Source organism: Aythya ferina (genome assembly GCF_964211825.1).
Source record: "Aythya ferina genome assembly, chromosome: 3".
NCBI classification, from domain to species: Eukaryota; Metazoa; Chordata; class Aves; order Anseriformes; family Anatidae; genus Aythya; species Aythya ferina.
Window position 1 is genome coordinate 16376159 of NC_140298.1, and position 20321 is coordinate 16396479.

Here is a 20321-nt window from a genome sequence, read left to right on the forward strand (position 1 = left end):
GTAGGGGTGCAGCAGGAAAGAAAAAGAAAGCAGAAGGTGGTACCCACCTCAGCTACCCCTTACCCGCTCTGCCAGGAAGGGTTATACTCCTTGCCTGGGGGCACTCAACGTCTTGTGAAAGCAGCTCCGGGAGTGCTGCAGTTTTTCAGCCACTTTACTGGGAGGGCTGAAACCTGCAGACCCTTGGAACTGCCTCACCAGCATTTCCATCAAAACCTGTGGCAGAAAAACAAAGAGAGGGCAAGTGGGAGGAAGCAACTGAGGCAAGAACATTTTATTTCCCTTTCTTTTTTTCTCCTCCTTTTTAATTCTTGATGTGGAAGTCGGAGCCCTCAGACAGGGCAAAATTCACCTCTGCACATGGGGCCAGCAGAGATGTCAATATGATCCACAATGTGCATCTGAGCAAACATAATCTGGAAAAAAAAGTAACTATTAAGAAAAAAAAAGGAAAAAAGTGATCATTAAGAAGTATGCTTTCAGGTTTTCACAAGTCATGCATCTCTTCTAATCTGAGAAGATTAAATTATTTTTTTTTCTTTCTTTTTAGGCAGTGATTTAAAAATAAATGGCTAAATTACAGTTAGCGCCAAAAATAAAAAAGCAATGAGTCCTCTTATGGCTTTGATCTCCCTTGCGAAGGGTAAAAGTAGAAGAGTATTGCCACAATTAAAAAAAATATATGTATATATTCAACATTGACAAACAGACTATTTTTTCCTTTGCTTGTGACTGTGGGTCTTTGCAGTACTTATTAAGGAACCCAAGCACGTTCGGATGCCAGCAAGGTGGAGCAGAGACCCTGCTGCTTCTTTCAACTCCTCATCAATTTCTTGACATAACTCCTTGAGTGCTTTGTTGCTAGGCTGACTTTTCTCAGAGGTATCTACACAAGGTTGTGATGCATAGCCACTGTCTCCAAGAGGATCATCTTCATAGTCAACGTCTGTATCCACTTCGCTGTGAAATCCTTCACTGCCATCGCTTCCAGCATGGCTGTTCTTGGAGATAAATTCATATACCTCATCGACGGAGGACAAGGAAGACACACTGGACCTAGATGCGCAGCGCTGCGAACCCATGCTGCTAGCGCTGTAATTGTGATCCTCCTTTGGATCAATATTGGTGGCTGCAGAATCATTTTCTTGCAAATTTATCGAACTGGAAGGATTAAATGCGCTGCCGTAGCTTCTCTTCTTAGGTGTCTTCAGAGGCTGAGCTTTCTCACCTGTTAAAAACAAGATCCATCAGTAAGCATGTACTCCTGTGAGATCACCTAAAAAAAAAAAAAAAATACCACATTTTGGATGACTGACTGCAAAGGGTAAGCTGAAAGTGAGTATGTAAGAGTTGTAACATGCCTGTGTTACTGTCACCCACAGAGGACAATGGTCCTCAGCTAATCACAAGTAAAAGCTGGAGAAACAGAGAAAATTTTCTTAGCATCTGGTACAAAAAGGATAGGGGAAGAATTTTGGAAAAAAAAAAAAAAAAAAAAAAAAAAGGGAAAAAAGAGAAAGTGGTTCTGTAAAACTGTAAAGGTAGCAGAAAGAATAATCAAAATTGCTTCTTGGCTGCACTTACTATCTGCAAGCTAGACTACACTAATTTACTGAAACTTTAAAGCAAAATGTATAGCAACTGGGTAGAGGAAAGAAAACAGTAAAATGGCTTGTACTTACAGTCTAGCATCCCTTGTTCAATGGAAGTATTCAACAGCATCATTGCAGTAGCGGCATCAATATCAGATTCTGTGAAGGAGAAGCACAAAATGTTACAACTCGGGTAATATTGACAAAATGAGGTGTGTAGAATACGCAAAGAATATCTATCTGCATATGCTGGCCTACAATAATGAGCAGTGGGAAAATGTGTAAGAATTCAGATAGAGCGTGACTCCTACACAGTACAAAGTTAAGACACGGCGATCCAAGAGGAACACAATACGAGCAGTATGGTTGCAGAAGGGTCAGGTATCACAAGTATGATAACCTCACACTGCTCTCAGCCACAGCTGAAGACAAGAATCGGCACCATTACTTAGATGTCCATATGAGATGTTATTAGCAACAAGTGGCTTTTATCTATAACAGTTTAAAGAGAAAGATTATACATACGGCAAAGCAAAGCACCTAATCATCAGCTTCATACCCTCACTCCATGAATATGCGAGGCTGAAGCATGTAGTTAAAGGCAGCATTAACTGAACACACATCTTTTCTACAACCTCAGCACAAAGTGCTCTCTTTGCATTATTTTTCACACTAACGTGTGAAACAGAACACACAGAGAAGACAAAGGGGGAGATGGAACAGAACCGCTCCATCTAGAAGGCATGGAGATCTACGTAATAAACAGGCACTTGAGAAAGATCTAAATGAACAGTGGTGCTTTTAGCTATGGTGACAAACACTGCCATAAAACACTATCCTTTGCTGCACTGAGTGGATTATTTCAACCTCCAAGAGGTGGAGAAGCTGGGCTGGAAGACACGGTGCTAGGAAGCGTCAGCAGTAAGTGGAACCGTCTCTCCATCCTGCTCAGCTACCACTGAGGCAGGAGTTGCTGAAGTGAAACATCAGCCATCTCATTTTCAATGGCAGTCCCCCTGCCTTGTTACTGAATTTGAGGGGGACCGCAGAACTGTCCATTTGATTTTCTTATCTTACCTAATTTTTACTAACCTGACCCCATTTGAGGAGAAATTTGAAGAACGCCCTGTCACCTTGCATCAACGTGGTAAACTGACGGAGCTGCTGCTTCCAGCACAGGCTACAAAACACACACATTCCCCACTGTCTTCACTTTCTATCATTTTAAAATCAACGTACTTCAAGCTCTATTCCACTGCACTTGCACTTCTTTTATTCTTTTTTTTTTTTGGCAGCAGAGATACACTGAGTTGACAAGTCGTAGGTCATGATTTACTATTTATAGTACAACTGATGAAATAAAAATTAAAACCAAATAAATAAATAAAATATTTCCATATGAAATAAGATATGGACAGTTAATTTGCTCCACTATTGTAATCAGAAGGTGAAATAGTGTGATTTTTTACTTGCTATCACAGATTTTTCCTTTTAATAAATGATGCCAGTATATAAATAACATTTTGATAAACTGATGAGTAACAGGAGGCATTAATGAAGCACTGCAATCTACAAATAGTGGTTCTGCACGCTAGCATCCCCAAAGAAATAGTCACTGCAGCAGCAAAGGATTCCTCCCTGCCACCACGGCCCAGACAAAGCCTCTGTTTGGAGACGTGGTAGTTACCAGCTGTGGGACAGGTGGCTGCTCTGTCTTTAAAACCCTTGGTTTTGCTGCCCAGCAGTGTTTCTGCTTTGTGGCTGAAGACTAAACCCAACCTTCTGGCCTCAACAGCCTGAAGCTCCAGCAGAGAGCGGGGTGTCTGTGCTGCTGCTGAAGCCGTGCTTTGTTGGGGGCATTTTACCATCCTCGTGAAAGAGCCCTAAGGACAACGCTCTACGACAAATTAACACGTGCTCACTTTTTCTTGGAATTGGCCCTTTAAAATTTGAGCACAATTCAGTTTTCAGGACTTCTTTTGTAACTACCTTTGAAAAGGACAAGACTTAAGTGGATTAAGCTTTATTACTGAGTACAAGTGCTCAACAGGCTTCTTCTGCAGAAATGCTGTGACACCCCAGCGTGCTGCCTAGCTCCACTCTGGTGCTAAGGCCCACTACAATGTTAGAAAATGAGGAACACCTGTAAAAGCACATATGGAAAAATGAAGTAACCATCTCTGCTCAGCTGCTGTTTGTTGCTGGTTCTATTTGACTGTCAGTGAAAAACACATTTCCAGCTTAAATTGAGTGGGCTGATTTAACTCATGGGAAGTGAAAGTAAGACAAAAGTACAGCCAAGTCCTTGCAACTCTAACAATCCTTAAAACCTGTAAGAGCAGGTAGATTGCAGTGGGCTGAGGAAGAGGACACCAGGAAGGCAGCATTGCTGCACTCCAGCAAGGTTTCCCTGAAAATAAATGGCAAAATAATGACCAACCAACCAAGGGATGCAGAGGTAAGCATGCTGGCTAGTTACAGGTGAGAGTTACACACAGCCCTCGGTCCCGATTGTGAGATTCAAACTGGGTTTCAGCAGGAATCTGCTCCTGCTAGGGCCTCAGCAAGGCACCTCCACCTGTGAGTGTCCAGAATTAAAATTAAAAAATCCCCTTGTTTCTCAGGAGCAGCATCTCTTTGGGTTTGTCTGTGTTGAAAAGCTGCAAGAGTGGCTACATGGACATCCCCTGCTTAGCTTGCACGCTGCTGCTGGTGTAGCTGTGACGAGCTGTGCAGTTTTGCAGCTGCTGACAATGACTGTGCTGAACAACCACACGTCACCACGGGTCCACTACCAGCAGTGCTGGCTGCCACAAGGGCAATCAGGAGGGATGGGCGTGTTCTGAAACACCCTTCAGACACCTGCAGTCAGCTATGTGTAACGTCATAAATGAGGAAATGACTTGGACTATGGAGTTCTAGCTCTAGCTAGAAGAGATCATAGAATCACCACAGAATCACCCAACAATTTAGGCTGGAGAAGACTTAATCATCAAGTCCAACCATCAGCCTGACCTACTGAGTCCCATCACTAAACCGTGTCCCTTAGTGTCACGTCCACACATCTCTTAAATACCTCCAGGGATGGAGACTCCACTACTTCCCTGGGCAGCCTGTGCCAATGCTTGACAGCCCTTTCTGAAGGAATTCTTCCTAATATCCAATCTAAACCTCCCTTGACACAACTTGAGACCATTTCCTTGAGTCCTATTCCTGGGAAAAGAGACTGACACCCTTTTGCTACAGCCTCCTTTCACGTAATAGTAGAGAGTAATGAGATCTCCCCTCACCCTCCTTTTTTCTCCAGGAAGGAGGACCCCAGTTCCACCAACCACTCCTCGTATGTCTCATTTTCTAGATCCTTCACCAACTTTGCTGCTCTTCCCTTAACACGTTCCAGCATCTCTTGTAGTGAGGGGCCCAAAGCTGAGCACAGTACTCGAGGTGCAGCCTCACCAGAGCAGAGTACAGGGGATGATCACCTCCCTGCTCCTGCTGGCTGCACTATTCCTGATACAAGCCAGGATGCCGCTGGCCTTCTTGGCCACCTGGGCACACTGCCAGCTCATGTTCAGCTGGATGTTGACCATCATCCCCCCAGGTCCCTTTTTCCTGAGCTACTTTCCTGCCAAGCTTTCCCAGCCCCGCATCGCTGCATGGGGGTGCACTCAATCCCCTCAGCCAGATCACTGATAGAAATGTTAAACAAAACTGGCTCCACGATGGAGCCCTGGGCAATACCACCAGTAATGAGCCACCACCTGGCTCAAACTCCCTTCAGTGTGACTCCTTGAGCCCAGCAGCCACCCAGCCACACCGCTCCTCATGGTCATATCTCCAGCACAACTCAGTCCTATCCAACCTTCCTCCTCCACCTTTCAGTGACTGCAGTTAAAATAATGGTTATACATCATCCCTAACTACAGGGAAACCCCAGTGTTTGTACCTTCCTAATCGTTTTTCTACAGAACAATTCAGTCTTAAAAAAGGTCATATTTGGGACCGATGTGTCTGCTAAATACCTTGCTGGCAAAAACAACAACACTTTTACAATGTGAGATTCGTCTTATGGATTTAAACTTAATACACAAGTCACTAACATCACAAGCACGCATTTATTAAATATGTTTTTTTCGTAATCTAACAGACCCTTCAGAAAATGGTCCATACACAAAATCAGCTGGGGTTCAGAATATGCTTGTGACTAGCAAAAACAGCAGAGCAAAATGAAAAAAAAAATAATGTTTACCTTTGAGGGATCGGCCATGATTCTGCTTAAGTACTGAAGTTAAGTAGTGAGGAGACGATGACCTACTGAAAAGAAATTCAACAAGTCAAAACCAACCCCTAATTTGCTGAATAATTTGTACAAAGTACATTAGACACAACGCCATAAACATAGAAAGATTTAAAAAAAAAAAACAAAAAAACACACTATATCTTGGTGGATAAACCAAACAGGCAGCCATTTCTCTTTCCCTCAGTAGATGGCCTGACACACTGATCATTACACATTGTTTATGTAGCACAGGGAGCAATCAGCAGCACTTGGAAAAACACCCCAACACACACACTGAGGAAGAGTTTTGTTGGCAAGAGATACTAACTTCTACAAATCTACAAATAAAGGCTGGATATTAAATATAAGTGTGTGTGTGTGTGTGTAAAACCCACACGTGAACACAATGTTAGCTTACACAGACACCTGGAGCCCAAGAGCAGCAGAAGAGATGAGAACCAGTTGTGTTTGTTGTTCTTCGAAGTGATGGTAAGAGATTGTAAGAGATTAGCAAAAACGAAACATAGCGCTGTGCAAAAAGCTGGGGAAGAACGACAAAAACAACAACAAAGGCATCTGCTGATTCTGAAGTTAGCAGAAGCTGGGCTGTTTTGCTGGTCATGTTAGTTGTTTTTTTTTTTGCATTATCAGGCCAACTTTCGTCTGGCAGAGTACCATTTAACACACTGCAGAACAAAAAGCTGGGCTATACATCCAGCCCTAAGTATTCAGTTCATTATAAATGTACTAGCAAACTGAAATGCATGAAATAAAAACAGTGCACAACCTTTAAAATTCCATGAAACACCAATAAACATTTTTAATTCTTCTACTTGTACTGTAAAAGGTGACGAACAGATTTTGGCAAGCCCAATCTGTAAAAGCTACCTCATAGGATCAATAGCATCTTTACGTTGAATCCTAAACAAAATATTTTTCACTGGCCTCTGGCCTGCTGCTGCAGCTGTGCATACCTTAGACCCCTGAACTCAACTACTCTGCACAGCTGTTTATGAGGGATGCCCACTTAATGCCACCATGGCTCAGATTTGCCCTCAATGATCCAAACTCAGCTTGCCATTGGTAACAGCTCCAAGGGTCATTGCAGTACGGACTGTGAATGGCAAGGAGACAATGCACAAATTGAAGTAAGCTGACTTGAGATGCATCATCTGAGCTACATAAGGAGCTCTGGTTGCAATGTAGACTGCCTGGCATTGGTAAGCAAAGCTAATGAAAAGGAGAGTAACGTTTAGCGTCTTCCAATGGGGTAACCGCAGTGAAAAAGATTCAGCACAGTTTGCAGATTCAGTTTGCACAGTTCAATGCAAGCATCCAAAACTCAAGTTCACTGTCTCTTATGTTTTCTTGTGGGGGTGATGGAGTGCTGAGAGATCCAAAACCAGAAAAAGAGAAAAAAATCAAAAGGAGAGGAATGTACCCAGCCCAACACAGCTGGCTCTGTAGTCTTCAGGTCAAGTGTACAAATAGATGCTAAATATCTTCATCCTTTCATTTGAGCTCAGATCCTTCAGGAACAATATACACAGAGCTTTAATGGATCAAATTAACACTTAGTGTATTGATTAAGATAATCTATGCATATGCATGAGGCATTTGCAAGATGAAGATCGTGGCAGCGTCTAGAGCGCAGTGATACAATACAGGTACTAGAAGCAGGACGCAGTTAGTGGCCTAGCACCAACCTGTTGAACAAGCTACACAGAAATAAAATGCACCAGCAATGTCAATCACCTACTATAATACAAGCTTCCACTTAACTAGACACAGATTACAGTTTCGGAAAGCTTCTGATCAAAGCAACACTTTAAATTTTATTTTAGAGTGCTGTTGAATGATAGGTATATTCCCCACGAACACACTGTAAAATAATTATGAACACAAGCACTCCCACAGAAAAATTCAGAGACTCTCACAGTTGAATTCTAGCATTGCCCTGGAGTTAAATTTGGATGGCTGTTCCCAGTCTCTCTCCAACCGTTCCTTTGGGCTTCCTCTTTCCCTCCACATACAAGCCAACGTCTTGGGGCCCTTCCCCAGAATTAAGCCAGAATTTAAATCTAAACTCAATTTTTTTTTAAACATGGAAGGGAGAAAAAAATTGTTTTTCTGCCTATAAGCTAAAGTCTTAGACGTGTTTTTGTTATTAAAAGGAAAAAAGATAGCTTTCATTAGGAATAAGTCAAGTGTCTTAAACTGCTGCTTTATTTTACTGTTCTTACAAATACAGGCACTACAAAATCCGTCATGTTTTTAAGTCAGTGGAAGGTAGTTTTGCCATGTGTCTTTATGAGGACCAGGATTTCCTTGTGATTTGCAACTGTTGGCAAGTGTGATTAATCCTTCCATTTAAGAAAAAAGTTATCAAAACCAACAGCTTCAAATTGAAGTCTTGGTCTTGCCGGTACTTCAGCACTCACTGAGATAAAATCTCTCCTCCTTCCCTACACCTAATTTCACTGTGTTGTTTTTATACAAAGTTAATCATACTTCAGTGCTTATATCACAGGACTGACCTTGAACATGCTGGATACACTAAACACGTATCTGGGCAAAGCTGTCTACAGCTCGCCCTAGGCTGAGTCTCATTTGATCCCCTGCTCCTTTGGCTGGAGAGAGAACCTCTAGGGATCCCTTCCAACTATTTTTGCAGCTTGTAAGGTGCAAGCCCAACCCTAAAGGCCCCTTCTATGTGAACCTTCAATTGCTGCAAACAGCTATGGCTCACATGGTGGTGTCAGATCCCAGGGTCAACGTCCTGTGAGACTCATAGAAAGTTCTGCTAAATGCTCAGTTTTACATCCTGCTTCAGTAATCCCAGTTCCTCCTGTTTGTTAAGGGAACTCCTTGCAGTAAGGCAAGGCAGAGGGCAATGTTCAGACATCATAATTATCTCTCATCTCACTCAAATCATTTGCCGAACTAGATAAACTGGCCACTTGCCTACCTAACTCCTGATCTCAGCAGCAGCAGCGCATTCCTATTTGCTTTCTATCCTCCCACTCTCCATGCCACCTCCAAGTGCTTACTCAGGCTGACATTCCTCTTCCTGTACCAAGAATGCATGACACTGACTTGAAATTCTCTCAAAGCTATTGCCTAATCTTAAAATGCATCAAATGAGGAAGCCTTGATTTGAGAAGCGTAGCAGATTCCACCTCGCATGATGTTTAGGGTAAAGACTTTTCTTCCCATCCCCACTGCAAAATGTTTTCCCACTGCAAATGGCTCGGTGAAAAACATGACTCTCAGACCAGCAGTCGACTCTTAGAAATCAGTGAGAAAAACAGTGCCTGTTTGCAAAGTCCCTCAACAAAGGCAGCATATACCTCAACATTAATTGTTCTTGTCTGGGTTATTCCAGCCAGGACCCCTGGCGAGACACAATAGAAGGGTAAAAAAAAAAAACATCGGTAGAAGGAAGATGAAAGAATATTTAAGAGAAAGCCAACCCACTGCCCAAATGGGGGAGGGGAGACAGGCATGGAAAATTAATAAGACCCAGAAAGAAAGAAAAAAAGGGGAAAAAAACATGAATCTGGAATAAAATATAAAGTTTACTAAATATTTGCTGCAGAAAGAGGAGGAAAACCTGACCTCCATGGCTATGAAATCAGTGCCTCCCCACTTCTCTCTCTTCTTAGTTATAAAGGAGACTGGGAGACCAACCTGAGATCTATGACTCCATGATCTGCTATCTGGGAGGTCTGAGCTCATTACACTCTCTTCTCTAGCCAGTTTCCCTGCCTGTCTATCCAGTTCACCAAAGTTCTACTCCAATTTTTCTTCCCATGGAAGTCAGTAACAATACATCAACAGCTTATGTGGGCATTTCCTCTGCTAGGTGGGTGACTGTACCTGCATGCTGCACTTGTAAGAGAAAATTCACCTACCTTGGTGGTGATGCTGGTGGAGTATAAAACGCAAGTGCTGAGGGAAAAGGCTGTTTCTTCAGTGCTTGAACAAGATTAGGCTTATATTCTGGATCAACACACCATAACGAACCTTTTCCATTCACCTGCAAGGAAGAAGCATTGCAAATTAGAACATCCAGGGACCAAGTTATTTCATATTCCCAAGACACAGCAAAGTGTGATAATGTAGGCACCACTTCTGTGCTGGTGACGTACAGCACCCTCACGTGGCTCCGTGATCTGCATGGATGAATGCGATGAGTGTGCAGCCTTGAGACCCCTGTTACATGGTATGGAAACGCCTGTCTTGCAGCTTGGGATACCATTTCCAAAGCCCCTTCTTTAAAACCCTGTTTTCTTTCAAGTTTGTTGACTGAAAGCTGTAAATTTTATTTAAACACTTCATCAACACCAAAGCCAAAGAGCCTTCCCCTTAATGGAGATATGGCAACATACTCATTTAACTTTATTCCATCTGTAAAAGCAATTTGTTGGATGCTCAGCTACAAATTGGATTACCATATTCACACTTCTTCAAAATCTGAAAACCTAACTAATTCATGTATTTTTGATGCACCTGATGATGTTAGCACTGTTGTGCCCATCATTCCTGATGCTAAATTTGATATTGCAAAAGTCAAGCAGAACCATAGGAACTCACCCCACCAGCAAACCTGCTCTGCACTGTTTTATCTATGACTTTAGGCAAGCACTTCTACGTGATACCCAATTCAGTTTAACTGCAGGCTGCAGCCAGAAAGGGGCTACTTTCCCTCTTTCATCTTCCCAGCCACTTACTTCCACCAGCTTGCTGACCTGACAAAACACCACCATAATTTTTAGTGGGTGCTCTGCACGCGAGCTGAACAAGTGCACACCCTGAAGCAATACAAATGTTCAACCCAGTGCAAGAGGCAATAAGCAGGGTGACTAAATAAAGCATGGAATCATCTCAGCTTTAAAACAAACTATCAGTATTCCTGGAAGAGGTCTAACCACAGAAACAGAAGTGACAGCATATGGGTTGAGCCTAAGTAGCCTGTGCAACCAAAGACCACTTGAACTCAGCCATTTGTCCTAGCAGATAAAGCCTAGACAAGCCAGGATGTTAAATTGCCTTCAGAGGTTACTATTTCATGTCAATAGTGTCATCTTTTTCTGCATCTTTCTAATGCTCCTAATTTGACTTGCAGTATTTTATCTAAGCAAATAAAAAAAAAAAAAGGAAACAAAAATATCCTGGCATTTTGAAATGTTGGACTGTGTTGTGATGACAAAGTTCCCAGGCCCCAGAATTTCTCAGGGCTTGATTAAAGCAACTGATGCTGGAAACAAGATGCCCCTCATCATGCAGCTTTGTCCTTTGACCTTTCAAAAAAACAAAAACGGGAGTTAGGGGGGAAGGGATAGCACTGATAAAATATGGACTAGTGCTCTGATGTATTTATACCCAAAAAAGGGCCATGGGAAATGATTCTCCTTAGGAGGATATGCTGTGGAGAGACAGCATGTGGAGAGATGGCCACCAGGAGCAGCTGGAGAAGCTACCACAACCAGCAGCTTGCCTATATCTGGGCACACAACACTGGCCCAAGCATTGACTGTTCTTTTCTATGGAAAATAAAGCAAATCAACTCCAAAGGCAGTTTCGGTTACTCTGTTTGTGTTCACCTGGTTCTGGGGGAAAACACCTGCACTAGGAGCAGCCCAGCAGGAGCTGCAGCCTTCAGCAGCTGTTTGTTCCCAGCTTCCACTCAGCACGGGGCACCCCATGCAGCTCCCACCAGTTGCTTCCACTGGAACTAGGTGAATCACTGGGAAATCCTGTGCGTGTGTGGAAGATGTATCTTGAAGTTTATGAGGTAACAGACAGCTCTCTTCTGTCCCTGCAGGTCTGTAGATATATTCTGCACCTGGGACAGGGCAATCCTGGATATATGTACAGACGGGGGGATGAGGGGGTGTAAAGCAGCCCCACAGAAAGGGATCGGGGGGTTTTGGTCGATGGCAAGTTGACTGCGAGCCAACTGTGTGCCCTGGCAGCCAAAAGGGCCAACCATGTCCTGGGGTGCATCAAGCATGGCATTGCTGGCCAGCTGAAGGGAGCAACTGTCCCCTCTGCTGCTCTGCGCTGGTGTGGTCTCACCCTGAGGTGAGAGGTGGACACCACAGCATAAGAAGGAAATAAAACTATTAGAGAGTGTCTAAAGAAGGACTACAAAGCTGGTGAAGTGCCTAGAGGGCAAGATGTGTGAGGAGCAGCTGAGGGCCCTGGGTTTGTTCAGCCCACACAGAGCAGGCTGAGGGGAGGCCTGATGGCGGCCTGCAGCTCCCTCACGAGGGGAGCGGAGGGGCAGGCGCTGAGCTCTGCTCCCTGGGGACAGTGACAGGACCCGAGGGAACGGCATGGAGCTGGGACAGGGGAGGGTCAGGATGGGGGTTAGGGAAAGGTGCTGCACCCAGAGGGTGGTTGGGCACTGGGACAGGCTCCCCAGGGAAGGAGAAAGGGAGGTTTGTTGAAGATATTCAAACCCTGTCCCTGTCAAGTAAACCTCGGCAAACAACCTGCACATGATAGCACCACAGTTAAGTCCGTACAGAAAGGGTAATGTATATTTTAGCAGAGCAGAGATCTGATGTGCACATACCCTGCTGCCATGGCACAAGAAGTTCCTCTTGTCGAGCACTGGCTCCTGAGACATCCCAAAGCAGCTACTTTCCCTTATGACTCTTCAACTCGTTTTACCACCATCACTATGCAAAAGCACACAGCTTTTCCACGTAACTGGCAACAAGGGCAGAGGAAGAAGCTTTCACACCCCTCTACAACCCCAAGGGCACGTGCCCTGTCACTTTTCCCTGCGGGAGAGCTCCCAGCACTGTCTCACATTTCGGGCCAGCCCAGGGGAATGGGAACACCTCCGGGGTGACCCCACCGGGCTGCAACCCGAGCCCCTGCGCCTGCTGCCAGCTGCCCTTTCACCACATGACTTTCAGTATCGACCCCGCCACTGTGTCTGCTTGGAGAGGAAAAAAAACAACTAACCAAACAACAACAAACGTAACGTCAAATATTTTTCAGCAGTGCAAGCCATGGCAGCCTTCCCCCGCAATCCATGCTGGTTGCCATCTAGAGAGCGTCCCTGAGTGACTGCAGCCTGCTGCCACGGGCAGGGTGGATGCACGTAGCCAATTTATATTAATGTATGGACAAACAGCAGCCTTCCACAGCTACGTCTGTAACAAGATGTGGTGCAGCCCAGTAAAAATAGATCTGTGGGGCAAAAGAGTCATTGCTGAACAATCGCCCATGCTAGACGTGTCTGGGAGGTCTCACTTCACATCAGCTCAAGCAGAGACTTGTGGACAATGTCCATCATCAGTCAGGGCACAGTGAGCGTGCTTCCACAGCCTGCTTGCCAGCTTAGCATCAGCCACAGTGAATACAGTTCACATGTCTCAGAACTGCCCTGCATGGGTGGTAATGTAGAAAATGAGGAGACACTGCAGATTTTCATAGCTGATGACTGGCTGGCAGCAATAGCCAGCGAACTATCAGAAAACTGAGCATTTCACAGGGTGCAAAGGGCACAGTTCCTTCCCTTTCAGATATTGACACTCTTCCAATATGAGAGGCAGACTTGTCTGAGAGCCAGAAAAGGCTTTAAAACCCTTCTTATCCTGCTCCCTTACTCTGCTCCTCTGATGCAACCCATCACAGGCATCTCTTCTTCTGTGGGCACTCAGGATAGCAGAAAACCAATCATGTGCTCTCTTCCAGAAAACAACTAAGATATCATTAGCAAAGAAAAAAATGGAAGAGGACAAATTACCTTGCTCTCTTTGAGAAGCCCACAGAGGCATCACTAGCACGTGGTTACAGATAATACAATCAGCTACACCAAGCTTGTAAGCTAGTGCTGCTTGCTACAAGAAGTCACACCTTAGGAGCACAGCCAAAGGGGTCCGCAGCGTCAACGTGATCCTCCTCCATTTGGTACATGGATATATATATCCATATCCTCCACTGATACCTGCTGAGTGCAAGGCTCTACACGGAGGACCTCCACCTACCTTGAGAGGCTGTCAGACATGCCAAAAACTGCATGCATTTCTGATAACAAGCCTATTGCCACTTAGGCTGATGTCCAAGCACACGGGTTCAGGGTTTGTTAGTTGACTTTAGGGCAGGGTGAGGGGGGTGAACACTGTTCTGTTTTGTTTTGTTTCCAGATTCAGAGCTGCCTTCTTGAGGAACAGGATGGGAAATGAGAGAGGAAGGAAGGAAATCACTAATAAAATCATTCAAGTCAGTAGAAGAAACAAGCTATACAGAAATAAGTATTCGTGACTTTAAGGAGTAGATCTTTACATGTAGCTTGTCTCAAAAAGACTGCAGACACAGTTATGACAGCACCATTACAACAGAGGTGAAAGCACAAAAACACTACAGTATACTAAACACAGGAATAAAGAAGACTGTTTGAAAGCTCAATCTGTGCTAAGAGAAGATCACAATTGAAAAGTCAGTGTAATATACAAAATAGCTTTCAGACTGAGAAACACACCTTATCACAGTGCTTCCATTATTTTCCTACAATAATTCAGATGCTTTTCCTAGTAAAAAGTTTAACAGAACAGCAAGCAAATAAGTGAGCTGAGGTATGTGAGAGTACAGAACATGAAAATATGATTTGAACAGAATTTACTGGAAATGGGTTAATAAATAGGAAATATTGGCATCAATGTGTTCAGCACAGCACCAAGAAATTTGAAAGATACACGAATTCATGGTAGGTCTGTGCAATCTTAGTTTGAGCTATTATTTTCCTGACACAGTTCCCAAAGCACAGCCTGCCACTATGCCACCCATGTCCTGCAGTCTGCATCTTCCAGTTACTTTCATGTTGTTCCCACTGGTGGAGCAGTGACTGTGTGTATTCACACGTGCGTGGAGGTGGGAAGAGGACAAACATCCTCGAGCTCTGCAGCTTGGCACCTCCCACCAGCAGCAACCATGGGCTGCTGGAGGAAAACACCTCCGTGGGTTACAACACACTTGCTGTAGGTACAAACTCCAGTTTCAACTGCAAGGCTGGCACCTCTGCTGAACTCACACAGAGCTCTGCAGAGCTTACACTTCTACAGTTACTCCAACAATAGACTGCTTTGGCAGGTACCCTAATGATTATATCCTCCCTAGCAGTGAAGGTACCACGTGTCAATTCCAAACATCATTATATGACCCAGTTCAGAAAATTAGCACAGGCAAAAGATTGTTTTATTTGCTTTTTAAATTTATCCTCAAACAAATGAGTTCCTTTAAAGAAAAAAAAAAAAAAAAAAGGCACAAGACATCCTAGAATAGATGTCTAAAACATCAAGCTGACTATTATAGCCTAGCAAAATTGTAAGTAGAAACAAGGCCCTTTACAATAACACGTCAGCCAGCTTTGTAAAGGATCCATCACAGTTAGCTCTACCCAGCTTAATACTAAACAGAAATACAGGATGACAAAAGTGACTTGGACACTTGTGGTATTTCCAAACTATCCCTGGTCATAGGTAAAGTGTTAAAGGATTTCAATATACAACTGTTTCACACATGGGAGGAGGGGAGTCCATGAAAATAACAGGGTTTTCTTAATTTCCTCGTGAATTTCAAGCTCTACTCAACTCCCTCCCCCCAGGCCTCACCTTGCCATGGCTTCTCTCCACCTTTCGGAAACATTTGTTCAAGGAGAGGTTGTGTCGGACAGAGTTCTTCCACCCCGTCGGTGCTGTGGCAAAGTAGGGGAAGCGCTCCAGGATCCAGCTGTAGATTTCTTTGACTGGGAGGCTCTTGTTGGGGGAGTGCTCGATGGCCATATAGATGAGGAGGCTGAAGGAATAAGGGGGTTTGGAAGTCGATGATTTTTTCTCTGGGTTCTGGTAGCAGGACGGCGAGAAGGATGGCACGCTGTCACCCTCTATGTCATACAAAGGGCTAACAATTGGAAGACCCTCGCTTCCAAGGCTGAAGTTTGTGAGAAGATTAGTACTTTCGTGCAGCCAGTTCAAATTCGTGAGTTCATCATCAGTTGAATCGCTGTCCACCACTGTGGCCTTGGGCCTCCCAGCATCTCCTGCTTCAGGCAAGCTTCCCATCCTGTGGACCTGCCTTAGTCCTGCAGCTTTTTCTGCTCCTGGCGTTTTAGCTTTCCTGTCCGGAGTCATTCCAGTGACTGGACCCATTTAGCTTTATTGGTCTGCAACAGAGGAGAAAAATCAATGCAAAACTTCAAAATCATGTTCAGTGTCAGCCCAAGCTGAAAAATTCCCAAGGAAATGTGACACCATACTGACCCATGCTGTGGTCACTGAGGAGAGACAGGGTTAAAAAAAAAAAAAAAAACAAAAACCTCTTGTAAACCCTTTTATCTCCCCCGGCTTACAGCCAGAACTCACGGTAAGCCCTTGGAAACTGCTCTACTTGTCTTGAAATTTCAGTTTGGACACCGAAATAACAGCTATCGGTGTCAACATCTGAAAGAGACCTCAACAGGTAGGATCTAAACCATTCTGTTCTCACATTAAGTCTTTAATTATATTCATTACATTGTAAATTAACCCTATTTAGAAGTGCTTGCTTTTGATTCCTGGAGAGGAAAAAATAAGTTGCAGATCTTAAATAGCAGACAGTCAACTTGCGGTCCTGGTGCAAATTACGTCTGTACAACCCCCTGCAAGTCCCAGTCATTCCTAGGCACTCCCTCACACTGCAGAGCTTTAAAACAAGCCACCAAGCAAACCGCTATGCTAACAGCTGCTTTTTTCTGCTGATGTAACCATGTCACAGCCTCGCTGCACCTAAAGCTTTGGCCAACACAGCTGTATCAGAAGCACAGATCACTTTACACACGTGGCTATACCAGCCTCCTATAAATGTAAGGCTCTCCAGCTACTGATGCAGAAGTCATCTCACCAGGCAGTGCAACGCACATTAGTGATGTCTTCTTACATTTTTTTGCAGTATTTGCATGAACACGTGGCTTTGTGCACTTGGATCTTCTCCTGCAGAGGACATGGAGACAAGTACCCGCTCAGCCTCGTACGAGGGCAAACTGTCAGAGCAAGTCTACTGCTGCTAAGATTTCAATGGAAATTATCGCATCAATAAGAGTATTTAGACAATTTTTAGTTAAGTGCTCCACTCTCAGATGGACTTATTAATACAATTTTGTTTGTTTGTTGTTCTAATTCAAGAACAAATACTCTAAGGGGAGAGATTAGTCTGTTTTCTTTATGTTGGAGGAGAGCAACGCAAGAGCAAGGTGCAATGTGGTGACACAGAATCTGCTCCTCCTCCAGAAAAGCATTGTTTCCTATAAGCAATTTCTTCTCGTCATCTGCCTGTAGTCTTTCATGCAGGTACTGCCAAGCTTTCCTTATTTGCCCCTTTTTTTCAGGGGATACCTTACCAGTCCCTTTATGTTAGGGGGCTATGTGAGCTGGAGAAATCAAAGATCCAAACCCCAAAAAGGTGATCTGCCTTGCATGCTGTGGACCAACAACTCCACCTTCTCCAGAAAACAAAATCTGTACTTACAGAGTGCTAGAAACCATCCCCCAAAATCCAATTTATGTGCAGGGACAGGCATGATTAACTATTAGCTCAGTCATTAAAAAAAAATAAAACAAAGCAAACTGCTCAAATTGCTCTCTACAAATTACTTTTCCCCCTAAGTTGGTGGATGCTGGCTTTAAAACAGAGCAATTTATACACATGTCTATGTTACTTCTTCAACCCTTCCTTAAATAAAAAACAAACGAACAGTGATAAAATCCATAAAGTAAGACAAACCCAAATTCTGCCACAAAGTTTCACCATTTTCCTTACATGGGACAACATTACTCCCTTGTCCTGTGTCCCTTTACCTATCTATGTACTAGCTTCCACTGCTCGCTGTGTATTGATTTTAGTACTTGGTTCAGAACACGTGAAATTTCCCTTTGCCAGTCTCTGGTCAGCACAGGAGATCAGAACCATGTGCACACAAACAAACTTAGGTCACTGTATTTATTCCTTTCCTGAACATGAGGCAAGAGAGTCTGTTTTAAAATGCAAACATGGCCCAGACACTCCAAAGTGTAGAGAAAAGGGAAACATTAACTTAACCTGGCCCTTCAAATTAGGTCAGCATTGTGGCACCCACATGCTTTTTGTTTGTGTGCTGTTATGTGCTAGCAGAGGACCATTAGAATAATTAATATTCTACTTTAAATTCTTTACAGCAACATATTTATAGTAAATAATATGCAATGTTTCCCTCAATAGATGCATTATGAAAAGCCATGTTTTAGAACATCTTTGCTGCCCGTCTCTGCTATGAGCAAGCAGGGGATTGTGGACACGGACGATCCAGTGGGAATAGCACTGTAAGAGCATGGAGGGCAGTTCACAAGAAGAGAAGAGCATGTAAGAAGCCCTCTGGTGCAGACATCATGGTAGATTGTGTACAATTGCACCCTCAGATTATTTCCCAATGTTTCTCTCCGTTATCAGCTAGGAAGGTTGAAGCAAACAGGGTTAGAGGGAAGCAGGACTTGCTCTCCAGTGCTCCCACCCCAGCTGAATTAGCAGCACCAATACAAACCATGAGAGAAACCCAGCAGAAAGGCAAGGGTAAGGGTGTGCAAGGCCACCTCGTGGAATTTACCTTCCATTCCTTTTTTCTCTTACTGACACCTTCCCTGCCTCTTCAACTGCTCCTGTGGCAGAAAAAGCCAGGCAGGACAATCCCCTCTGAGCACCTGCTCTGCCGATGAGACAAGATGAGCTCCGTTCCCCTCTCCTCCTGCTGTCCCCCAGCCTCTCCTTGCCGAAGGATGGCAGGTGGCAGCCCCTCACCAGCCTCTCCAGCTGGCACCCCCAGCGCCCAGAAGCTCACTGCTATTGCCATGGGGACAGCCCCAGCCCTGCAAGCAGAGCCAGGACTCAGCCCCCAGCCTTCTGAAGGCAGAAGCCTGAAACACACCTCTACAAACACCAGCTAGGTGCTTCGCCCTGCCAGTGCGTGCACAGGAGTACAGCGCAGTGCCATTACCATTAACACCCACAACAAAAAGCAGGAGTATTCAAGGCCTAAGGGCATCACGCACCCAAATCCCAACCCATTCAAGCACCCATTCTGGTGAGCACCTTCAGAACAAAGCCTGCCAAAACATCTCCTCCTCAAAACCAAAGCACTGCAATGGATGTACACATTATTCTGCAACGTAATTATATACAGAGGACTACAATTCTGGGATAAGATGATTAAAAAGCTGCAAAGCCAACGGAGGGTGCTCGACTAAAAGCTTGGAAGCACCAAAAAGAAGATGAGAGAGGCAGCCTGCTTTCCAGCACTGGTGATTTTGGTATCACTTGAGAGTGCCCAGGAAAGCCAGGAACAGAGCTCCCTTCTAACAGTGCCAAGTCCCGGTAAGTCCTGCTCCCCACACCACCCACGGAGCAGGGCAGACTCAGGCTGTAGGTGTACTGAGGTAGCAATCAGGTTTAGAGAAGCCCCAGCGTACCTGAGGGGGATATTCAGTGTCAAGAGACACTGTGCACGGTGCTGTTGCTGAAGAAACCAACCCACACTGCCCGGTAATTAATTACCAGTGCACCAGAAACCGACTACTGGGTCACAGCTGCTTTTAGCAAGCAGTGGGGGAGATGCCTGCTTCTTTTCCGAGCAATGAGTTCCTGGTTGGAAAATCCTCAGCAAGCCAGCCACCAAGTTCAAGGAAAATCTGTCTGCTCCAAACACAGAGAATATCTCTCAAAAAACGTCAATACAAAAAAGCACTTACAGAACAAAATGGTTTTGACAATCTTCTTTCAAACTCAAGAGCTCACTTTGAGAGAGGTGTCGGGGGTTGAAAGGCACTCGGTATAGAAAGTGAGGGCTCAAAAGCCAGAGTAAGCACAACACAAGGCACAGTTTTGTCAACAGGTGCCTTGCTGAAGAAGTCTCCGCTCCAGAAGAGTCCAGTGAGGAAGCAGTAGCAGATACCTCGGTCCCACGGTGACCCTTCCCCAAAGCAGCGGTACTGGAGGTAACCACGTGCAGCCACTGCTTTTATCACCACAGCTGCCGCAGGCAACACACAAACTGAGCTCTTTCTGCCTAGACTCAACAGCCCAGAGAAAAAGCATTCAACCTCTTGATAAAAAGAAGAAAAAAAGCAAAATTCTTTTTTTTTGTGTGCTGTGTTATTGTGTGAGCAGAGCTGCTGCTTGACCCATCTTCACTTCCCATCTGACACCACCCTGCACTGCGATGAAAGGTGCCACAGAGCATCTGTGAGCACACCCACGCCCCAGGGCAGGGAGACCCCCTCCAGAATTAGCCTTGCCCCTTTGTTTCTGTAGGACTAACCAAGCAACCAGGTCCCATCAGCTAGCAGTGCCTTTGGGAAGACCTGCAAACTGCTAGCAGTGCAGTCATTTCCCTCTAGAGTTAGAAAAAGACCATGTATTGAGTAACA

The 20321-nt window shown here is 44.6% G+C and overlaps 1 protein-coding gene across 3 annotated transcripts in view; it reads right to left on the reverse strand.

Moving 5' to 3' along the window:
* Nucleotides 1–251: 251 nt before the first annotated feature.
* FOXN2 (forkhead box N2) overlaps nt 252–20321 on the reverse strand; it is a 28089-nt gene continuing 8019 nt past the window's right edge. For 2 of the 3 annotated variants that reach the window (XM_084514150.1, XM_084514151.1), the window contains exons 2-6: nt 15504–16054; nt 9786–9910; nt 5842–5903; nt 1683–1751; nt 252–1228 (exon numbers count right to left, since the gene is read on the reverse strand). In XM_084514150.1, the coding sequence (XP_084370276.1) occupies nt 711–1228; nt 1683–1751; nt 5842–5903; nt 9786–9910; nt 15504–16040 (1311 nt within the window). In that variant the 5' untranslated portion in view covers nt 16041–16054 and the 3' untranslated portion in view covers nt 252–710. Of the gene's footprint in view, nt 1229–1682; nt 1752–5841; nt 5907–9785; nt 9911–15503; nt 16055–20321 lie in introns of all 3 variants that reach the window. The other variant, XM_084514149.1, reaches the window with a different exon arrangement.